This window comes from Eutrema salsugineum, unplaced genomic scaffold, assembly GCF_000478725.1.
Source record: "Eutrema salsugineum unplaced genomic scaffold, Eutsalg1_0 scaffold_2, whole genome shotgun sequence".
NCBI classification, from domain to species: Eukaryota; Viridiplantae; Streptophyta; class Magnoliopsida; order Brassicales; family Brassicaceae; genus Eutrema; species Eutrema salsugineum.
The window spans coordinates 6,034,087-6,057,915 of NW_006256829.1; the positions used below are offsets into that span (position 1 = coordinate 6,034,087).

The 23,829-nt window shown below is 33.3% G+C and overlaps 4 protein-coding genes and 1 pseudogene across 6 annotated transcripts; 1 reads left to right on the plus strand and 4 right to left on the minus strand.

The window, feature by feature from the left end:
* Window positions 1-37: 37 nt before the first annotated feature.
* LOC18019635 (probable lysophospholipase BODYGUARD 4) lies at window positions 38-2,144 on the minus strand. Its single transcript, XM_024156343.1, has 5 exons — window positions 1,691-2,144; window positions 1,183-1,514; window positions 899-1,086; window positions 483-802; window positions 38-376 (listed from the first exon to the last, which is right to left on the minus strand). Exons 1-5 carry the CDS (start codon window positions 2,109-2,111, stop codon window positions 351-353), a joined length of 1,287 nt encoding a protein of 428 aa, XP_024012111.1. The 5' UTR covers window positions 2,112-2,144; the 3' UTR covers window positions 38-350.
* Window positions 2,145-2,585: 441 nt separating this feature from the next.
* On the minus strand, window positions 2,586-4,282 carry LOC112086787 (annotated as a pseudogene).
* A 40-nt stretch (window positions 4,283-4,322) lies between these two features.
* Window positions 4,323-7,199, minus strand: LOC18019636 (zinc finger protein VAR3, chloroplastic). 2 transcript variants are annotated; one of them, XM_006400259.2, is made up of 5 exons: window positions 6,763-7,199; window positions 6,543-6,669; window positions 6,111-6,391; window positions 5,891-5,989; window positions 4,323-5,790 (listed from the first exon to the last, which is right to left on the minus strand). In XM_006400259.2, the coding sequence occupies exons 1-5, from the start codon at window positions 7,197-7,199 to the stop codon at window positions 4,449-4,451; spliced, it is 2,286 nt and encodes a 761-aa protein (XP_006400322.1). In that variant the 3' UTR covers window positions 4,323-4,448. The 2 variants fall into 2 exon arrangements, with proteins under 2 accessions (XP_006400322.1, XP_024012246.1); XM_024156478.1 differs by having other exon boundaries at window positions 6,543-6,683; window positions 6,763-6,878.
* Window positions 7,200-14,080: 6,881 nt separating this feature from the next.
* LOC18019637 (transcription factor MYB56) lies at window positions 14,081-16,174 on the plus strand. Its single transcript, XM_006400260.2, has 3 exons — window positions 14,081-14,490; window positions 14,805-15,257; window positions 15,795-16,174. Exons 1-3 carry the CDS (start codon window positions 14,133-14,135, stop codon window positions 15,953-15,955), a joined length of 972 nt encoding a protein of 323 aa, XP_006400323.1. The 5' UTR covers window positions 14,081-14,132; the 3' UTR covers window positions 15,956-16,174.
* Window positions 16,175-17,504: 1,330 nt separating this feature from the next.
* Window positions 17,505-19,496, minus strand: LOC18019638 (WUSCHEL-related homeobox 12). Of its 2 annotated transcripts, XM_006400261.2 has the most exons (3): window positions 18,809-19,496; window positions 18,412-18,587; window positions 17,505-17,582 (listed from the first exon to the last, which is right to left on the minus strand). In XM_006400261.2, exons 1-3 carry the CDS (start codon window positions 19,428-19,430, stop codon window positions 17,565-17,567), a joined length of 816 nt encoding a protein of 271 aa, XP_006400324.1. In that variant the 5' UTR covers window positions 19,431-19,496; the 3' UTR covers window positions 17,505-17,564. The 2 variants fall into 2 exon arrangements, with proteins under 2 accessions (XP_006400324.1, XP_024012399.1); XM_024156631.1 differs by lacking the exon at window positions 17,505-17,582 and having other exon boundaries at window positions 18,310-18,587.
* Window positions 19,497-23,829: the final 4,333 nt, after the last annotated feature.

The following is a 23,829-nucleotide window of genomic DNA, read 5'->3' on the forward strand; positions in this document are numbered from 1 at the left end:
CGGAATTGGCAATGCCATAAAACAAAGAAGATTGATATTTGGGTGACCAAGAACAAGATTAATAAGGTCAAGAACAAGATTTATGTCAGTGTCTAACATATGTCAGTGAATAAAGGTCAGGAAGAGGATGTGTATTGGAGCATGTTTATGACGGTTTCGATACCTAATTTCCCGGGATTACAAGACAGTATATACTCTGTCTCTCAGCCAAGTTACTTCATCGACGATAAGGGTCTCATCGTGTGTACTTGTGATAAAATCGGACAAGCTTGCATCTACTTTGTGAGGGGAGATACGTTCAATAAGATTCCGGTTGATTCCTTGCTTGATCCGTGGCCTTATCACCTCGCTTATGTTCCCAGTTTGGCATCCATCCCTTCAGGTCAAAGAGAAGAAACAGAAAAAACAGCGGTTTAGTTTAATTAGATTTTGGATTCATGTTTGGTTTTATAGCAAAATGAATTGACTCATATGCATTGAACCTGTTCTACATGAACTCCAAATGCTCTCCAATTTCTCAGCAAACTCTTGTCTTCTCACGCTTATAACACTCTCATGATCAGCACCTGTCACAATATCAACTTCCACCGCCGGAAAATTAGACTTCATGTCAACGTAGCAATGTGAGGGAACGATATTATCAAGGTCGCCTTGTATCAAGTGAATCTTGACGCTGGCACTGGTTAGGGTTTGGAGATGCTCATCAGAGAATTTGGAGGCACCGCATATCACATTGTGCATACTATGCCATGCTGAGTGATGCGTGTGTCTTGTTATGTCCTTAATCTTCCAAGGAATCTCCCTACCAAAAAAAATGAAAGATCCAACCTTTATGGAGACTTTTGATATTTAAACCGAACCAATAACCAATAACCAAAACCCAGTTCAAATGTTTTACCTTTTACCGATACATAACTTGATGAGCCACTCCCATATCTTGTGATGCTTGCAGACTATGAAACAAACGCATCGACCAATATGTTCATACCAAGACATCACCGCCGTTCCAAACGCCAGAGGCGGCCACAACCGCTTTCCAGCGATTCGGGTCAAGACCGATCCTTCAAGCGATGAAGGAAAGTAAGGCTAAATTGTAAAACACATGCAAACATAAGTTCACATATCGAATCTCTGCGGAATAGACTGAAAAAGATAAGATTATATGCCAAACTAATCTCTCACCGGTGCAACGATAGTTACCGATTTGACGACGGTGGAGTGTTTTGCCGCCAGAGCAAGAGCAATTAAGCAACCCATGGAATGTGCAACCACATGAAATGATTCTATCTGGTACGGATTAATGACAGATCTTTCTATCGTGTCTACATGATCTCTCAATGTATAGAGATTGTCTCTTGGCTTAGGACTCTCCCCAAATCCCAAAAGATCGACCGCGAAGAGCCTATAACGATCTTTCTTAATGTGCTCAAACGCAGTTTCTGTCCAAAAATGTGATGAACCCATAAAGCCGTGTATGAATATTACATTCTCGGACGGTTCTTGAACAGAGTCCTCTGTTTTTTTGCGACATGAAACATTATGCAAGCAATCATTAGCTACCAATATTGAAATAGTAGATTCTTTGACTTCATCAAGTAAAATTAACATTAGTTAATTTACTTTTTAAACATGAAACATTAAAATCAATTGTAAGCAGCGACTACATAAATGGAATCTTGAAATATTTGACCTTGAAAAATGGAATCTTTGACAACAACGTGAAGGTTCCCATCTTCTTTCTTTGTCCACGATATGCAAGATTGGCACCCACAATCTGACCATCTATTCGCCGACTCATGGATCTTAGATTGACTATTTTTCCGGGAAAGCTTGAACTTTCTGGCGAATCCAAGAAACCCCATTTCCCGGAAAACGTTTCTCCTCCGGAATAAAGTCTCCGAAACTTCATTTTCACCGGTAATATGAAGAGCCTCCGTGCAGTAACATCCGCGGGATTTTCCCTCCAAAATCTCGTCGACGAACTCGTAAACGACACAGAGAATCGAGTCAATGAGATCGAAGAAGAAGAAGACGGTTAAAGATAGGACGGCGTGAATGGCTATGCCGGATTTTCTAGCCCATTTCCTCGGGAAAATTGCGAGGAAAGACATTTAGAAGCGGAGAGAATCTAGAGCGCCAGAGAAATTGAGATGAATGGTTAAGCCACGTCGAAAGAGAGAGGTTTTGACTTTTGTCAAAGTATAATATCTTAAACGACGTCGTCTTCAAGTGGTGCATGCATTCTAAATCTTGGGGATGTTAATTGAACTTAGAAGAGAAATTAAGTGCCACAAACCTTATCCCAAATATTCAAATGTTTCATTATTCTAAACTGAGTCATACTCAAATGCAAATGCGCTTCAATAGTTTGGTAAGGATGATTTGGCTTAATCCTTTAGTTGGAATCAAACTAATTACAAGATGCTTTCTTCTAATCTCAGCCTTACTCTTTTTGTTGAAGAAATTCCAATATTTTTGTTTTGTCAAGGAGGAGAAAATATTCAAGAAGCACAACGACTTCTAAAGAATGCTTTCGTCCATTTAGCTATACATTAGAGTTTTACCCTTTTTGCTAACTTATCACCTTATTTACAAGAACACCAAATCCTCTCCAAACTTTCAGCAAACTCTTGTTTTCTCTCGATTATAACACCCAAATGATCAGTGCCAGTGACAATATCAACTTTCACCGCCGGAAATTTAGACTTCATGTCATCGGAGGCATGTGAAGGAACAATATTATCAAGCTCGCCTTGTATCTAATGAATCTTAACGCTGGAACTAGTTAGGGTTTCGAGATGTCTATCAGAGAATTTGGAGGCAACGCCTATCACATTGTGAATAGTATGCCATGCTGAGTGATGCGTGTGTCTTGTTCTGTCCTTAATCTTCCAAGGAATCTCCCTAACAAAAAAAAAATGAAAGACCCAACCTTTATGGAAACCTTTTTATATCTAAACCTAAACCAATAACCAAAACCCAGTTCAAAATGTTTTACCTTTGACCGATACATAACTTGATGAGCCACTCCCATATCTTGTGATGCTTGCAGAATATGAAACAAACGCTTCGACCGATATGTTCATACCAAGACATCACTGCCGTTCCAAACGCCAGAGGCGGCCACAACCGCTTTTCAGCGATTCGGGCCAAGACCGGTCCTTCAAGCGATGAAGGAAAATAAGACTGAAATGTAAAAGCACACAACAAACATAAGTTCACAAATCGAATCTCTGCGTAATATACTGAAAAAGATAAGATTATATAGCAAGCTAATCTCTCACCGGTGCAACAACAGTGACTGATTTGACGACGGTGGAGTGTTTTGCCGCCAGAGCAAGAGCTATTAAGCAACCCATGGAATGTCCAACCACATGAAATGAATCCATTTGGTACGGATTAATTACAGAACTCTCGATCGTCTCTACATGATCTCTCAGTGTATAGAGTTTGTCTCTTGGCTTAGGACTCTCCCCAAATCCCAAAATATCGACCGCGAAGAGTCTATAACGACTTTTCGTGATGTGCTCAAACACATTTTCTGTCCAAAAATGTGATGAACCCCCGAAGCCGTGTATGAATATTACATTCTCGGACGGTTCTTGAACAGAGTCCTCTGTTTTTGTTTTTCAATGTGAAACATTAAAATCAATTGTAAGCAAACAATAATTAGCTAGTCAATAACGCAAATAGTTGAATCTTTGACTTCGGCAAGTAAAATCAACGTTAGTTAATTACTATAATCAAAATGTATTTGACCTTGGGAAATAGAATCTTTGACCACGACGTGAAGATTCCCATCTCCGTTCTCCGTCCACGAAATGCAAGATTGGCACCCACAATCTGACCATCTATTCGCCGACTCACTCATTTTCCGGGAAAGCTTGAACTTTTTCGCGAATCCCAGAAAACCCATTTCCCGGAAAACGTTCGTCCTCCGGAATAAAGTTTCCGAAACCTCATTTTCCCCGGTGGTTGGAGGAGCCGCCGTGCAGTAACAGTCTCTTGATTCCCCCTCCAAAATCTCGTCGGCGAACTCGTAAACGACGCAGAGAATCGCGTCAATGAGATCGAAGAAGAAGAAGACGATAAACGATAGGACGGCGTGAATGGCTATGCCGGATTTTCTCGCCCATTTCGTCGGGAAAGTTGCGAGGGAAGACATTGAACCAGGGAGAGAATCTAGATCGCCAGAGAAATTGAGATGAATGGTTAAGCCAAGTCGAAAGAGACGAGTTGACTTTTGAGAGTTTACGTCTTCAATGCATGCATTCTTAAGCATGCTCTCGTCGCTTTAGATAGACATTACAGTTTTGCCCGTTTTGTTTATAATTTAAAGAAGAGTTCTGAAAAAATGGTATGCTATAAATAGGTGGAAGTGGAACTAAAAAGACAAAAAAAAAGGTATATTGATTACTCTTAAAAAATGGTATGCTACAACTACAAGGTCATCTATCTCCTTTACCGGCTGGATCAGAGTCGGTGATTGGAGGAGAATTTCTCTGCTGGCGTTGAGAAGCTAAACGCCGTTCCAATGGAGTCTTCCTCTTGCTGACAACAAACCTATTCACTCCTTTCCTCATCGGCATTATTGACGGGAAATCTTCGTCCGGGATCTGACTCAGCTCTGATATGTTCTTAATATCAGCCACTCGCTTAAACCATCTCTCCGCTTTTGCTTCCTCCGACATGTCTAACAAGTCAGGCTCCTTCACTAACGAACCCTCCAAACTCTTTCCATTTCTGATCTTCCCTGCCATTGGCTCCGGATTGTTGTTGCTTGAAGGTTCTCTTGTTTCTTCTTGAACCACCTGAGAAGCCTTGTTTGTCGCCGGGGCTGGATAAGTATCTGTTGTTTCCTCTGGCTGTTTGTGTTTGGCGAAATAGCCAGGTGGGAAAGGGACAAAAGGGATAAAGTCTGAATCTTTTGTTTCAATGGACATTCGTCTCTTGTTTACCGGAGAACGGTCTTTCTTCCTGCTCACCACAAACTGATTTTCTCCTTTACGCATTGGCATTTTCTCAGGAGAAATCTCTTCTGGCGTCGCGCTTTCCAGATCTGAAACATTGTGCAGTTCCGTGACTCTCTTGAACCACCTCGCAGATTTCTCCTCTGATTCTTTCTCATCTTTATCAGGTTCATCTGTTTCTTTGCCTAAGAGACTTGCATTTGACTTGTCCTCTTGATAGACATTTCGATTCTCGTCTGTGACACCGTCCGTTTGGTTCTTGCCACCTATATGTGTTTCCTCCTTATTGGGCTTCTTGGCAAACATATCGGACGGTAGTGGCACGAACGGGACAAAATCAGAGTTAACTACCTGAGAAGAAGATTCAAACCTCCTGGAGGAAACATTCTTATCATCAGATCGAGAAGCCAAAGAGGATGTAGAACCGAGAATCTCATTCAAGCTCCTATTCGTTTTAGTTCCCAACGCCTTATCATCGTTCCCATTCGAGTTTCCATCTGTAGATACGCTGGTCTCAACATTAGCCCACCTTCTCTCAAGAGGTGTCTTTCTTGTGCTAACAACAAATCTGTTCACTCCTTTCCTCATAGGCATAATCTCTGGAAAATCTTCATCTGTGTCAACACTGTTTGCATCAGAACCACCCTGTGCTACTTTACTAAACCACCTCTGTGCTTTCTCTTCATTTTCGACCAGTCTTCTCTCAAGTTCAGGATCGTTTGAATAACCAGAGTCGGCTGAATTGAGAGACAAGTCCCCGGGTCTCTTGCAGTCACATCTTAAGCAAGCTACATTCCTCCCATAATTGTAGAAATCGCATCTGATAAATTAAACAAACGAGAAAGAAAGGGACGGTTAAACTCATTATTCACCATCGCATTACCCATAAAGCAGCAGAGAAAACAAAATTAGTTGCTTACTGAGGACACTCCCATTCTCTACCAGTTAGCTGTCTCTTTGGTCTTGCTTCATCACACTGGAAGCATTTGACATTTCTCGCAAAGTTCAAGCCACTGCACCTGTTTCAACAAAGTCACATATCACAAATTGGACTACATGAACAACAACTAGATGAAACAAAGACAATTACAACTTGATAGGATCAAACAAAAGGATACTGAGAAACCAACAAATTCATACCTCGAGCAAATCCAGTCGCCTCGTTTCATCTCAATGTTTTTCTGAAAGGACCCGAATGCTTGTCCATTTCTGACTGAGAACTGATTTTTCATCTCGCCATGAACAGTCGACTCAGGAGTACGGAAGCTAATCTTTGCTATCTCCCTCAAGAGCCTTCGAACCGATGACTCCATAATCTCTTGGCTGTGGTGTTTGCTTCCCTCAGAAGAAGCACAATCCACAACATAACTCAAAAGAAGCCTCATCAAATCCACAGTACTCGCCTTATCCATATCCAGTACCTAATACGGAACACAAGGGATCGTAAACATTAGGAAACAACAATCCAACATTGAACAGAGGTAATATATATATAACTTACAAACTATCTAAGTGAGACTAGGATTCGCCATCGACCATTAAAAGAGTAAGCTTTTGACAGAAAGAACGTACCTTACCAATGCCCTGATGACCACTTCTTAGGTAAAGGCTCATCTTCTTTAGTGAATCTGGGCCTGTCCTGAACAAGAACGGCTTTCCATTCTCCACCACCACTTCGACGTCTCTCCTCGAAAGCATTCTAAAATCCAGAAGCTTTACTTACTCAATCAATGAGAAAAAGAAAACCCACGAAAGAGGGTTTAACGAGATGGAAAACAGCAGCATTACTTACTCAAGTAACTCGGGTCGATCACGAGCAAGAGCTAAGCAAGCGAGAGCTGGACGGAGGAGCTCATCTGGAAAACCGGGGAAAAAATCGTTTTCCGAATCGGAGATTGGAGCAGAATCTGAGAAGTAACCAGCCTCGGAGAGAGATTGGAGAAGCTCAGTCCATTCCGGCAGCCGCTGGTGATGGGAAGGAACGAAATCGGCGGCGGAGACACGGGCTCGGTGAGTATGGAGCCGTGCCAGAGGTATCGTGGGGATACGCGGCGTGAAAGACACGAGTAGAGTGAGAGAACATCGATTGGGCGAGGAAACGGACGAAGGAGCAGACGCCAGGCGGTGGAAACGGCGGAGATTGGTTACGCGGCCGATGAAGAGGCCACGGAGGAGGAAGAGAGGAGGAGGGGGAGAAAAGAGAGAGAGGAATCTGGTGGAGTTGTTCATCGTCTCTCCTCTTCGACGGTGACCGTTAGGTTATTTCTCCGCTCGCCGGAAGATAGAAGAAATTGGATGAAATGTGAAGTAATCGGCGAAGATTGCTTCTGTGAATTGTTTGTAATAGTTTTGTTTTAAAATCGCCAAAATATAAGAAAAAAAAAGGATGGATTTAGAGAAAAATTACATGGACAGACTTTTTTTTTTTTTGTTCAATTGGAAATAATTGTTTTCCAACGTAATCTCTACAACAAAATTGAATTTCTAGAAGGAAAAGAAGATCAAAGGTGCTCTGTAAATTACTTGTAGAGCAGTGTTACATATGAAATGTTAAAATATAAAAACCGAGAAAATTTTAAGTTTGTAAAAAAAAAAAATGACTACACTTTCTAATTATTTTCTATCAAGTTATGTAGATAAATAGGCCTATTTGGGCTCACATAGGCCACATAATTTATGAAGCAAGTCTAGGTGCTGTTTGTGCAACATGGGCTTATCATTTTATTTTATTTTCGACCAAAAAGGTTATTGATTTTGCAAATGGAGAAACTGAGGGCAGTAACTATACAAAGACCATTGTAATGGGTCTAATATTGCTTTCTTAGCTAGTGAATCAGCACAAGCATTTGCCGTTCGGTTCCTATGTGATCATCTTGAACATACTGTTTCATTTTTTGATAATGATAAGCCCAAGTCTGATACTTAATTACTTATTAATCTTTGTTATCAGCGGTTGCGTTGTAAAGATTATTTTAAGGTCATCTGAATTATAAGGAACTCTTAGACAGCAACACATTTTAAATGAACTTTTGAATCTTGATGCTCGGCGTTTATATATAACCACGGAAAATAAATGTGAAATCATCTCTTTACTCTTTAGAATCCAACAGCTATAAAATAAAATTTTGGATGTTGACGAATTCTACGATTGAGTTGTAGTTTCGTTTGTTATTGCATTTTATTCGATAAGATATCGCTTTAAACGATATATAGTTGTTAGTGCTTGCATATATGGATTTAACCAAGTGATGGTAATCTAAAAGTAGGCATGTTTCAAAGGTTAGTGTGCGTTTTATCTTGCAATACCAAATTTATAAAACAATTGACATAATTTTTGTGACTTTAAAAGTTGAAATATACTTTGTGACGCGCATGCAAACACTTTTTTTTTTACTGAAAAGTTCAAACTGTACGTTGAAATTGTTGTTATCCCTTTATTGAATTTTCATCGTCTTAAATCAAAACATCAATTCTATGTTCATCTATACTATTAAAAGAGGAGAGTGTTTTGTGTCCAAACAGAATTTTTACTTGATTTCCTACTATTATGTTTTTAGATAATTATTATGTTACCAAACAATTATGATTTTAATTTATTTTTATTGAATAAATTAATTTAGTGTAATATTAATAAAATAATATTTTTTTAATTTTAATTTGAATATAAATCCGAAAATTTATTTTTTAACTTAGATGTTATAGATTTCCTTAAACATATGTTATATTATCAAAAATTATGGAATAAATTATTATTATATCTTTACAAAAATAATAACTCAAATATGAATTTATATCTAATTTAAATATTTAAATTTAAATAATATTTTCAATGAAAGAAATGAAAATAATATGTTATTATATTTTTATTAAATAATTTTAAATTTTAAATATATAAAATATACAAATAATATGAACAGACATGTTAAATATTTTAATAATTTTGGTTTTTTTTTCAGATTAGTATAAATGAACATAGTAATATTTTTTAATTGTGATATTTTTTCAAATCAATATAATAATGTTTTTCTAATCTCAATCATATATAATACTAGAAAAAAATAAATCAACAGAAATAAATTATATTTAAACAGAATTTTTTATTTATCAATTATTAAAAAATTTATATATAAACAAAAACAAAAACAAAATTATATTACATAAATAAAAAAATAATTCTTGTGCGAACGCACAGGGTAAAATCTAGTAATAAGTTATGTTAAAAGACTTCACATATTTAATTAGGTTCTAATTAATTGATTATTTATGCTTAGTCTACATGTTACATGGTGTTTAGAGATTTTACATAGTTTGCTAATCTTTAGTTTTTATTGTTTATTTTCTTATTTTAAGTCTACATGTAACAAATTCTGAACCAATATACAAAAACAATTTTGAAAAGAAATTACATGTTTGTTATAGAACAAAAACAATGTCAAAAACTAACCCTAGTATTTATTAGCTTCAGAACTTAAACTTTAAAATGATTATAAACATTTAAAAATCTCATTAAACAAAAAAAAATCACGAAAAAATCAATGTAAAACATCAATATTAAAACGGAGAGAACAACTGTGTTCTTTTCGACTTAGGAATCATTGGGAGTTAAAATGAAGTGTGGATTAGTTGCCGACTTGCCGATCACTACCGTGAACTTTTGACTAATGTTTAATTTGATTAATACTTTTACATACATTAAGCTATTTACTAAATTTTGTTTGGATCCTTGTGGTTGTGGACTAAAATATTGATGAGTGCGTGGACAATTAACTGCCTCGATAATGACTTCAATCTAGTCTGTAAGGTATAACCTCATTAATTCCCCCAAAAATGTATTTTATCATAATTAATTACTATTTATACTCTGATGTGATATGTTAGTTCTATGATACAAGTGCAATGGACCGGTTAACAACTATGACATGATTTATAATTAAATTTATATTATATAAAGAAACTTTATGTCATTACATCATGAGATAAAGCCCTAAATTCCTCAAATTAGTTAAAGTGCCCTCTTTAAAGCCAATCAATAAACTTTCTCTAAGTGAATGTAATTAGTGTGGCTTATCTCATGAGTACCAATTACCAAAACAATAATATTTTAGCATTTGGAGTTTCGATTTTTCCATCTCTCACCACCTTTTGTTTTATGGTTCTGTTAAAATATTTGTTCGACTAAAAAAAATATAAATTTCGTATTAAAGAAAAGGATAAAATTACTGTAATTGTTTGTAATACCTTATACCATAGTTAAACATATAAATCTCATATTAAAAAAAGGATAAAATTCCTTCTATGAGAAAATCGTTAGCTATGCGAATTGTATTTGACTACGGGTTGGTTTTGAATTTCCTGAAAGTTGCCTTAAAACATGATTCTCTCTAGATGTTTAGAATTATCTTTTTAGAGTATAAATTTTTAGGAGTTATGTGGCACATTAACAGAAAATGTCTAAGCCTCTAACTATCTTACATTTATGTAACATCCCAATTTCGTATTGGATGTTTCTACTCATTTGTGTTTCCAAAAGGAAGCAAATCTGCAGTCGCTGAACAAAAAAGAAAAAACAAATATAAGAACTCTAACCGATCAGTATTTTTTACTGATGAAAACCACTAACCAATTCAAACTGATGAATGGTTGTCCAAAAAATTATATCGCCGGTTTCATCGAATGACAAACCTGGTCTGGCGGGTCTATACTATGTATATAATGCAATCCTACTCTCCATCAAAACGAATTCAATCCAGCTGGTTTTTTTTTGTCTAGTGACCCCCGTCAAATCACCATGTTAATTACCGACTTACCGTATTCGAGTTTATATTATGTCTGAGAGATGATACAAGGCAGTATAATTTTCATGGTAGATAATAATACAAAATGGTTATATATCAAAACAGTATGAAATAGCAATAAAATAAAAAAAAGGTAGTATCAACTCGCCAGACCACCATCTCTTTACCGTTGTTTCACTTAATCGAAAAAGAAGATGATGATGATACACATTATACGACACCGATACAATGTGTTTTTTTCAAGGAACAATTGTTACTAATCAAAGTCATCATGCGTAACAGTTGACTATATTAAACTCAAGTTATTGGAAGTGATTTGTGACATTTTAGTAGTACAAAAAATAAGACCACTTGTACTACTATTAGTATTATCTTAAAGCGATAAGAGTTTATTAATCTTTTTTTTATCCGAACTTTTGTTTTTCATTTTAGTGTAATATTTCTAAAATATTATACCGTTGTCCCCTATCAATTAAATGTACAAGTGAACTTATCGTAGCATCACCTCTTATCGCTTTTAATCATCACTTTGTTCCACTATTCTGATTTATTTTAACAATCGTAAATTTTAACCTCCTCTATGGTTTTAAATTAGCATCTATAATAAATAAATTATGATTCTATTTTGTCACAATAGAAATTTGAATTAAGGACGTCAAGTTTATGATAATCTTGAATTAACAATTAAAATTTTAAAATACAGTCGTTTGGCATTTGATGAAATATAATCTCATACTAAACACCTCTTTTTAACCTTTTTTATTGTTGATGGCTTTCATATTACAGTTCGAAAACTTTGTCATTGGGAAAAATTCTTCCATGGTCGAAAACTATGACCTGTAAGATGTCATTAGTTATTTATCATTCAAGTCATAACCAAAAAAAAAAAGGTGGAATTGGTCCATAACGGTTCGAGGATCTCTTCTTTGAACCAAAACAGAAATACGTGATGATGGGACACGTGTTAGGTAGGAACACGATCCGCTCGTGTGTAACAGTTCAATGATGTCGTCATTCCACGTCGGTACAAGACTTTTTTGATTTGTCGTCAGCAGAAGATTTCAAAATTAACGAAACCGTTCCCATAACCGAAACTCATATAAAACAAGGCACTATAAATAACTTGTTGGGTACTTTTCTGTCTTTTCTTTGGTTTCTAACGTTTCTTTGTATTTTATGTTTATTTCAGTCTTCGCTTTTGTTGAATTCCAAGTTCGGCTTCAGTTACATTTTTTTTTAAAGTTCCATTTTTTAATCTATCAAAATTGATTGGTTTGCCTACTCGATCTAACTCATTACAATTAATAAAACTCAATGATTTGCTCTAAAGATAAATTATTGTTTTGTTTCGTCATATCAATACTAGAGTCAGATATTACGCATGAAAATTTACTTTTACATTCAGACATGTGACCATTCAATTCTAATATGAAAAGATATTAAGATCTCAAGCCTAAGTTCAATAAGTTTTTTAAGGTTCAAAAAAAAAAAAAAAGTTCAATAAGTTTTTTTTTTCAAAGAAAAGTCTAATTGTAATGTTTTATAAGAGCAGTACACATATCATATCATTGAACATTGATAGTTTTAAATATAGTTCGTTGTTTCTTTAAATATTTGGGTTTTCGAACAATTAAGCTTTTTATGTCACCATTAACGTTTTTTTACTTGTAGCTGCTCCTAATTTTTCTTACTCCAAAGTTTATTTACTATAACTTATTTTAACCAATTTAAAGTAAAAAAAACTTACAGATTAAATATGATATATCTTCCTGAATAATACATATGCAGGGATTTGAGTTTTAAAACTAAAATTTAATAGCAAGAACATCATTTTCTTGATAAGAAATATTGGTTAATTAACAACGAGGTCAGTAACTTTTTTCTTTTTTCGGAATTTGTTTTTCCCGTTTTCTCTAAATGAAGCTGCAACACGAGATATCAAAGTAGTCACATATCATATATATGAATATATGATCATAAGATATTTATGATAAAAAGATAAGAAATAGAAAATACATATATATGTCTTAGTTTGCGACGCCTGTTTTTCCACTAACTGTCGCACAACATTGTTCGAGTTAATCCTTAAAAAAAACATTAATGTTCGAGTGCTAATGTTCAAAAACAAAAAACAAACATTGATTGATTTCACTGGATGTGTGTTTGAGGTCACTGAATATACAAGTAATAACGTATAGATCTAAAAACGACGTCGAATCCTTTGTTCAAAAGTTTTTTTTTCTTGGTAACTAAAAGATCTTGAAAGTACTTAATTAAACTAGTTGTTGGGCTAATCATGAGTAATTAATAATTATTTACAGAAAACATATTCTTTGAAACATGCGAATATATATGAATATATATATATATATATATCTACGTTATGGAGAACCGAAAAACCGAGAAAAGCAATTTATTTCTCTCCCTTTAAGATCCTTTCTTGCTTTGTGTCCGAAACAGACAAATATTGATTCTGTTGTTTTCCCCATAATTAACTCACACACACGTACGTACGTGCACACGTGCAATATATGTTTGTGTGTATAGTAGAGCCACACGAGCGGTTCAAAAATGTTTTTGGAGTTTCCGAGACTGTTGAATCTATAGGACCCACAGACTACAGTCATCGAACCCTCCACACGCACGAGCGGGTCTTGTTTTGCATGCAACAAAACTACACGTACCCACCGACTTTTCCAAAGCCTTACTTTTGCACGTGTAGAGAGAGAGAGAGAGTACTAAAAGTATCACATTATTCGAAATTTTCGTTAAGTAGAAAATAAAAGAGAATGCAACTTGAAGAAAAACGTGAACAGAAATTCTTTATGATACATTTTCTATTTATAAGAAAAACTTAACAGGCAGGTCACAAAAATATTGATTAGAAAATTGTTTTAGATCCGCTTTGATATATTTTACGATCGAATTTTCAAGACCACCAACGACTAAAAGTAGAATTTAATGATAAATCGTACGTAACTAGATAAAACTATTGGAATGGAATTGCCTAGTCTATAAGAAATAAAAATGATAATTAATAAAATATTCGACTGAGTATGCTTTAATAAATTTTCCTCTACACATTTTTGGTGTGTAATAAACAAAAATTATCAATTTATTTTTTTGGTGTGTACTTCTGAAGAACAACTCATCATCATATAAAAAAAAATATTCTTCTATATATATTAACTTCTAAGAAAATGTCAGTCAAATTTAAATATAACTCAATAAAAATAAAATTAGAGAATCTCTCTTTCCTCCTCCACCATATAAACAGTGAAAAGCCATTCAAGTGCTCCCTCTCCCTATCTCTCTCTCCTGTTCATGGTCTTTCTTTCTTTAATCCCTAAACCCCAGAAAAGAAAAAATGAATCCAACTCTCCTTGACAAAGATCTAACAGGTAATGAAACCATCAATGGGTCGAGAAGATTCGAAGAAGCAAACAACCTCGGATCTCCACCAAACTCGCACACTAACTTCTCTCTCGTTAGAAACCATCCTCACAACAAATCAGTCTCAGTCTTAAAGTCGGAAGATGAGCATGAGAGAGATGGGGGTGAAAGCGAAAATAGCTTCAAAAGGAGGGGCAAAAGTGGAATGAACACAAAAGCATGCTCACGAGGACACTGGAGACCAACAGAAGATGCTAAACTCAAGGAGCTTGTTGCCCAGTTTGGTCCCCAAAACTGGAACTTGATTGCTCACCACCTTCTTGGTAGATCAGGTACATTTATTTTACTTTTAATTATTTAGTCAATTATTACTCTCTGTTTTATTACTCAAAATCCCGTAAATGTAAGTATTTTTTAAAAATCTTTTTAGGAAAATATTTTTTTTTGAAATATAGTATTTTCTACAAACTTAGCTAGTGCATATTAAAAAATATATACAGCTTTTAAATACATAATAATTTAGTTAGACAAGGCTATATGTTTAGGGCTATACGTATGCAATCATATATAATAACATCAGTAACATATTTGACAGTACTTAATTAATATTTTTAAAGGGTAGTTAATGTTGCTTATTTGGTTTCAGGAAAGAGTTGTAGATTGAGATGGTTTAACCAGCTAGACCCAAGGATCAACAAGAAAGCCTTCACTGAGGAAGAAGAGTTTAGGCTTTTGGGGGCACACCGAGCCTATGGCAACAAGTGGGCTTTGATCTCACGTCTCTTCCCGGGACGGACCGATAACGCCGTCAAGAACCATTGGCACGTCATCATGGCTCGACGGACTAGAGAAAGTCAACGACTACGTCAACAGCCTCCTCAGGCACCGTCAGGAAACGCTGAAATGACGGTCTCGTCCTCAAGCCGCTATCATCACGCTGAGTTCTACGGTAAAGTAGCGAAGGGTAGTTTTGTCAGTGATGACGATGACGAAGAAGATGGTTCAGCTGTCTCTACTTGTACTACGGAGCTGTCTCTCACTCCGCCTTCCTCGACTCACCAGCCTCTCTTCTTGAATTACGACAATACCCTTGCCTCAGGTAACATTTTATCTGTGTGCTTGTTTAATTATTTTTTATTACTAATGTCTCTTACAAATAAGAAATTATCTCACGACATTCTTGAGATATGCAAAAGTATAGAAACTTGGAATGTTTTTCTTTTTTCATTTTTTCGTGAATCTAATTATAAAGATTCCGGTCGGTTGGTCGAGATCAGATACTAATTTTAACTGGCTGTTACCGTTTATCATGATCTGTTTGTATTAACAACTACTGATTTTGGTCTAAAATTAGATTAGATTCCGGTCTTACGATTTTTGTTTTCAGTGTTCGAAGAACAATTTTAGCATATACATAATATATAGAACCGACGACGAGTGACCACTTTTTATCAATTTCATATACACGGAAATAATTACAATTTGAATGACAAGAGAGAAAGAAACAGTGTTTTACATCGTAATAGTACCTATAGGTATAATAATATAAGGAGGTGAAGTACAATGTCACGTTACTATTTCAATACAACAAATTCACGTGGGAGCTACAAAAAAAATTATTTTGATAATTTTGCAGGTAAAGATGGTCAGTGTGTGCAGAGGGCAGAAGTGATTGGCAAATATGGTAAAAAGATGGACCATCAATATCACCACACAATCACAGTCTGTGAGAGGAAGGTGGAGATGCAGATGAAGAGTGGATTTTATTTCTTTGATTTCCTTGGAGTTGGATCCTGATTTATTATTTAAGGAATTAGGGTTTATGATGAGAGAAATCAGAAATGTGAGATAAAAAAAAAATGGGTTTAGTTTCTTCTATTTTCGTGGTTAATTTTAGGCATGTTTTCTTAACATTTTAATTTGGGCTAAATCTGGTAGAAGTTATCTTGTGTATGAGGGAAAACAAAAACAAAAAAAATAATTAATCGTACAAGTCAGTAACTAAGGAATAAAAATTGAATATAACTTTCTTTCCAGTAGAATTAGAGTAAGTTCGCAAAATTGTTCCATCTATTATATTAAAACAGAAGCACTTTTAGTGTTTGTTTCCAAACACTCCTAAAATAAAATATATTTTTATATATATAAATTTAATTTCGAAAATTATATATTTATTTAGATAACTAAAATTTTCCTTAAATATAGGTTATATTTATAGTCTATAGATATTTATTTAATAGATTTTCTTAAATATAGGTTCGATTTAATTTAACATTTGAAATTTAAATAAAATTTTCAGAATAACACATATGATTAACAAATATTTTATTATATTTTTAAAATCATATTCTATCATATTAAAATTTCACATATTGAAAATAGATAAATATTAATATTATATAATAATTTGATGGGACAAGTTAAATTTTTTTTATAATTTTATGCGGATTAGGTTAATTATCAAAACATGCAAGATATTAAGAGAAAATTATTTCAAAATTAGTAAATATTTATATTATAAAGTAATATAAACGGGCATGTTAGAATTATGATTTCATAATCATGGTCTTTTTCGGATTAATAAAATGAACGAGTTAGAAATATATTTTTATAATAATGGTTACTTTTTGATTAATAAAATAATCGGGTTAAAATTATGTTTTTATGATCATGGTGATCATACTGAAAACAAAATTATATCTAAATACAAATTTTTTATATCACTTATTAAAAAAATATATTTATTAAAAAAACATAAATTAGATTAAAATTTTTCATTTAAACAAAATTTCCGTGCGAATGCACGGGGTAAAATCTAGTTATTATTTACATCTCCTACACATTAAATTCAGCTGATGATTTGAATTATTACAGTGAATTGTTGGGAATATTTCTCTAGTACAAAATATGGTTGTAAAATTATTACATCTTTAGAATGAATTGTTAGGAATATTTTAAGTATTTTCTTGGAGGGTTACTTTGAGCTTCAGAAGTAACTAATCGGATGTGAAAAATGAAATTTCAATCACTGTTTTAGAAATCTCAATTCACTCGGGTTGGATCAGGTCGGGTCGTATCCCTAGTGTCCGTTAAATTAAAAGGCCACTAGAAATGGCCGAATAAAGCCCACAAAGAAGTGAGCACATACTTTTAATCAAAATGTCAAATGGACATGTTTTTCTACAAACGGCAAACCAGATCTCCATTGAGATTTGCTTGTTTTGTATATTGAGGTTTGTGTTCAGGCGAGCAAGAATCGACAAGGAAACACAATATATCACGATTCACGAGTCCAACATATATTCAATCTAATTATACATGGTAGACGCAAAATCAATAGAAGTAATAGAAAAGAAAAAAAAAATTACTCGACCGTATATGTTGCAACACAAAATAGCCATGCAATTCATGTCTGCCTTGGTACCTGTCGATGACAATATGAAAACAAATAACAAAATATTCTAATTAAATCTTGTTATATAGAAAAAAGACTTTCAAACCAATTAAGATTTATACTTCTTCTTTTTTGGGTTAGATTTCTAATTATATCTGCGCTAGTTTATTAATTGATAATAATATTGAAAACCCTAACCAATGGTTAACAACATTTTTTTTTTTGTTGATAACCAGTTAACAACATTTTATATAACTAGAAATGTTGACACCGCCAATTTATTTGACCAAGAGAAAATATAAGTTCCCAAGGTCCCTTTACCAATGAACTCACTAGAATACTCAAAATGTTACAAAGGTTATTGGTTCTTGTGTTCTTGGCTATTATTTTTAGAAATAAAACAGAGACATGTTTATTTACGTCACAGATACATATATTTATATATATACGAATAAGAGCTGACATCACTCTGTAAAGTTTTAGTTTTATCACAAAACTTCAGTTACATATATTAATATATCAAAAAATTCATTTATTACATAAACCGACAATCATCAAATTGGTGTATTTTAAAAATATTTTCTGAAGAAATACTTTATGCTCTAATAACATAGTGAAATGGGTTCTCGAGGTTAAATTCTGCAGACATTTAGGCTTGACCAGAATTAGGTTTCCGAACATTTTCTACAAATTATCAGATAATTTGTAGGAAAAACACATTTATCTCATAATTTATAGAAAACATTCCGCAGACGAACATAGAAACAAAGGTCTGAAAATCATTTATGAATATATTTATATTAGAATTTACTAATTAAATAGATAATATATAAGACAAAATGGAGATAGTATTAGGTACCAGGAAATAAGCCTGGCCATGTTGTAAAGAATGCATCAAGAAACCAAACTCATCTGTGGGAAGAGGAAGACCAGAGGAGTGAAGTAACACCAAATTTTCACCGAACATTGCTTTCATGTCTATTGCTCCTTCTTTTATTTCCGTCGGAACTCCATTTATGAACACCGTCATTAAGCCTTTTATTTGTTAATTAATATATATATAAGAAAAAAATATTTTAAAATTAGCTCTCAAAATACATGATGTTCCATTTGCCTCACATAAAAAATTGGTTTGAAACACACCTAACTCTTTCTACTGTATTTTCAAAGGTTCTCTTCCCGGTTAAAAATCTAAAAACCCAAAACTTTGCGGTATATATAGAGTAATTAATGAGCCATGCAAATAATTGATTCACCTTGTTGGTAGTGGAAATCGGAGTTTTGATCCGATGGGCTTAATATTGATGCGTCAATTGAGCTGTGCTGCTGATGATGATCGGATTCATGGCCATACATTGTGAAGAGATTCTCCATGCTATTGTTGCCACCACTCGCAGAAGAAGAAGCGAGCTCGAGAAGAAAGGAAGAGACTTGAGATGAGGACTCATTAAAGAAGTTATTAGCTGATGAGTTGCTACAACTTCCAAATCCCAAATCAATCTCGCTGTTGCTGTAAGGATATTGATGCATGCTCATGTTCGTCATATGCTGGTGTTCTGCAGCTCCTCTGGTCGTGGTGGCTGCGGCTGTGGCTGCTTGAAGCTGCCGCTGTCTCCGGCGAGATCTTGACCGTCGGTTTTGAAACCAGTAGAAGACGTTTGCATCTCCCACTGCACCGAATTTCTCAAGCATCTTTCTTATCCTCACCGTTTCTTCTTTTGGTGGGTTAACAATACCACTGTTGAAGATGGATTCGAGTATCAAGATTTGCTCCGGTTTAGGTGACCAACGCGACCGGACCGGCTCGGTAGAATTCGAGGGTACGGAGTGAGAAAGGCCCTGCCCGGTATGGCTTTTTGATGATCCTTCTTGATCCATTTATTATCAATATTGCTAGATTCTATTTTGTTTTTCGTGTTTTTATGGATATTTAGAAATAGGAGGAGATTTTGTGGTGACTTGAGGGGAGTGTGTATCTGTATAATGAATTTATAGGAGAGTGTTCTCAATGACTTTTTTTATTTTTACTTAAATATTAAGTTACACTACTGTAGTGTTCTCACTTAAATTTAAATATTGTATATAGGTACGGTCGAATATGTTAACACGTATTCCAACAGGCGGACGAATATTAAACTGGGGTTGCATATTGTATGATGGTATAACCAATTAGCAAGAAATGTGGGTTGCATATTGTATGATCCAATTAGCAATGAATTAATGTGTTCGATCATGATATATAGTTTAATGGTATAAATTGGGTTGCATATCATTTGATGATATAACCAACTAGTAAGGAATATATCGATCATAACATGTAGTCTAGTAATATAAATTGGATTATGTAAATATAGTCTACCCTATCTATCATATATGTAAAAGTAGAATAAAGATTATCATGACGTCATGCAACAGAGGCCAAAAAGATTTTGTTTGTCAAGTAGAACTTGTCTTAAATTGAGATATCGATTGATGAGACAAGTTTCAGAGCACCTCACGCTCATATATAAACAACATTAGCCGATCAATACTATATTGATCTTTATCGCAGATATTTTAACTACAAACATATGCATCAAACTTTATAGAATAACATTTTTACGGTATATCCAACTAAATAACTAGATCATCTTGACCATTAATTTTAAATTTTCCAAACCTTTTTTTTGGGTAATTAAAAAAATCAATTCAAAAATATAATACATTACTCGTATCTTTCTTATAGTACTAAATAGTAAAACTATTTATTTGCGTATGTTGTGGTGACTCCCCACGTAAATACTATAGATTTGTTTATTTTACACAAAAGATCATAACTCGATAAAACATAACATTATAACCCATGCACGTAACTAATTATGTCTGTAAGTTATGCACCAAAATACATTTCGTTTTACATACTTTATAAATATTTAAACATTTGATATAAGAGGTATTTTATTATTCTATGTGTTGTGAATCAAACACGAAGAAAGCAAATAATGTAAAAGAAAAATCATAAATTTGAGATAAATACTTGTTTAAGAGTTTCTTTATTAATTATGTGAATGTATAATTATAATTTTTAAGATTCGTTTTTATCTTTGTCACGAAAAATAACACAATTATGTGAATGTATAATTATAATTTTTAAGATTCGTTTTTATCTTTGTCACGAAAAATAACACTACGTGAATCTTATAGTTGATCGAGATTTTTGTAAACTAATATTAAAAATGACAAGAAATAGATACGTAAGATTTTGTTTCACCTCTATATTTAGTTTTCCAAAGTTACGTTTGCGTTGTATCTAACCAATGACTTGATAAAAACTTCAGTATTTTATTTTAGTTACACAATATGTATATCCTTTACTAATCAATATCTACAAGAATTGCTTATTAGATCAAGGTGCTACAGCAATCAATATTTCTTACTTAGTCCATTTGAATTTTAGAATTTATTCTAGTTTGTTTTAGAATATATATATCATTAGTATATAGTCCATTAGTATCATTTATCCGTGAAGCATATATAAATCCTTATATATACCAGTGTATGCATGAAAAATAAATATTAATTAATTTTAGCTAGTGTATACTTTAAATCCATTAACATTCAACGATCAATTTTAGAACAAAGAAAAACAGCTAATTAAAATTTAATTTGTTTTTTGTGACTGTATATAAAAATTGTTGAATCTAACAAATTAACCAAAAAAATGTTTTCTAAAACTCGAATAAAGAGTAGAAAAAAACATAGATTATTACGTGAGTTTGAGTGAACACAAATCATCTCTATTAAATATTTTGGTGAAATAATATTCAAAATCAGACATTTAACCAATTCGATCCCATCGCCTTTTTTTTATAAATACTTCCTTTTGATTCTTAATAAAGTTGTCCGTGTACGGTGTACCGTATGCGTATATATTGATAAGTGTGCATGTATAATATAATATACGTTAAAAGTTGAAGAGTGTTGAAGGATACAATCGACGACAATCTGTTTCTTTCAGATGCCTTCTGGTTATTGACGATCTATGGTACTTTCTTAGCTGTTTCCATTTTTTTCTTTTGGTTTATATATTACTATCTCAAAATACTACTCTGTACTTTTTCTTGCTTTTCACATTGCCAATGCCACCCTTTGAAGTTATAACCGATATATCGAGGTATGTTGCATATATATATATATATATATTAAGCGAATTCCCTAGTCTTAATTTTGTAGTCATGACCAAGAAAAAAAAAATTGTGGTGACACTTGATCTGTGAGGGAATTGGAGATAGATATGGTAAAATGTGTAATAGGATGACGTATTTTAGAAGTTGGCATACATATTCTACATAGAAGTGTGAAAGAGGTCAGTGATGGTAACATTATGAAGAGATTCACCTTGCATTCCTTATGTTTACAATTTTAACTGAAATTCCCTTTATAGTTGTTTTATTAGATTTTAGAATTCATGCACGTCAGGAAACAGCCAAATTACTATGAGTAGTGAAATTATCCCCCGTGACTTATTAAATAAAAAAGAAAATCCCAATACCTGCCTAAATTGCGTCTGTTGTACAGCTTTTTTTTTTTAAAAAATATATATATATGAAATAGGTCAAGAATGAGCAAAAAATTATGTTTAATATATTACTACCGACTGTGACTGAGTTGATACAACTGGGTATTACTTGTCTTTTATAACTTTCCCAGCTGTTTGTACTTTTTCGTGAAACGGAAATCAATTTTCTAATTAATTGGTCGGAAAAATAGATATTGGAGATTTCAAACAATTTGTAGTTTAAACTGATAGATAATTAATTTGTCATCCAACTTGTTTTTTTTTATTGTGATCTCTATCCACTTCCAATATCCAAAACCACGACTTTTGGGACGTCGGAGACTTGAAGTGAAGCCTCAAAATCTTATACATGATTCACTGATGCAACTTAAATATTTTAAAATCTCTTTGTTTAGGATGTATTTAAAACCTCAAACATGGTAATTATTACTAATATAGAGTCATTAGACGTCTACAATTAGAAAAAGGAGAGAGTCTAGATGTTTTATTTAACAAAAAAAAAAGTTTCTAGATGTTTTAATTTAGAATGTGTTACCACCACTAGGTGTATTTTTGAGTTATCTAATATCAAAAAAAGGGACTTTTGTGTTTTAGTTACTATTTGGAGGAGACAAATGACTATTTTAACCATTTTGTTTACTTATCTATATTATTTCTTTATTTAATATTATATTAATATCACACACTCTTCATAATTGTTTGTTGTTATTTATTTATTATTTAAAAAATAATCGAATAATTATTTTGACACTATAAATCATATAATTTTTTCTTAATACTTTGATACCTATTTTATATTTTTTAACTTAAATTTTTTCGTCGTTTAGTGATAAACACATAGGTATCCATATAGTAGCGTCCACATGGACATAAATATATGAATATCTATACAATTATATAAATATATATGTATACACATACATTTCCATATAATAGCGTACACGTGAACACACAATATATAAATATATATACATATCTACGTACATAGAATATAAATTGATATAACTATATAGATACATATATATATATATATGCATATCTACATGCATATATTATAGATGGATATATTTATATATGTGCATATTTACATGTGTATCTATATAGTTGCATATATATACGTGAACCCTGTGTGATTTAATGTGTGAAAACTAATAAATTAAGATGGGTCTCATACGATTTAGTGTGTAGAAACTGATGAGTCAATTTAAGTGGGTCCCGTATGTTTTATTAAAACAAAAAAAAAAAGGTAAAAAGTCCAAAAATGAGAACAAAATAAGATAAAGTGTCTTTTTGGGCAATTACACTTTCAAAAAGTGTATCTAGTGGTAATATTCTCTAATTTAAGATAAAAAGCTCTAGTGTTTATGTATGCGCACAATACGTCATGAAGCATCGGAATCTTTGAAAAAAAATAAGACATTTACATCGGTAAAGAAAAGTCTTATAGTTAGAATAAAGTAGACCTCTAGGGATCCGGCAGAGACTGTACGAGGATTCACAAAAGTGATCCGTAAGACACTCTCTTTGTGGTCCTGATGACCAAAATCTTGTAAGAGTTTGAGACTTCGTAATTTCTTCTGAAATCTTCCTTATGTGGTCCTTCTCTGTATCAATGTACGGACTCTCTCTTTAATATATACCTACATATATACGCAAAGATTTAATAAACTAGGACGATTTTGTATATATAAAGTCTTCTGGACCTTAAAAAATGTTTAT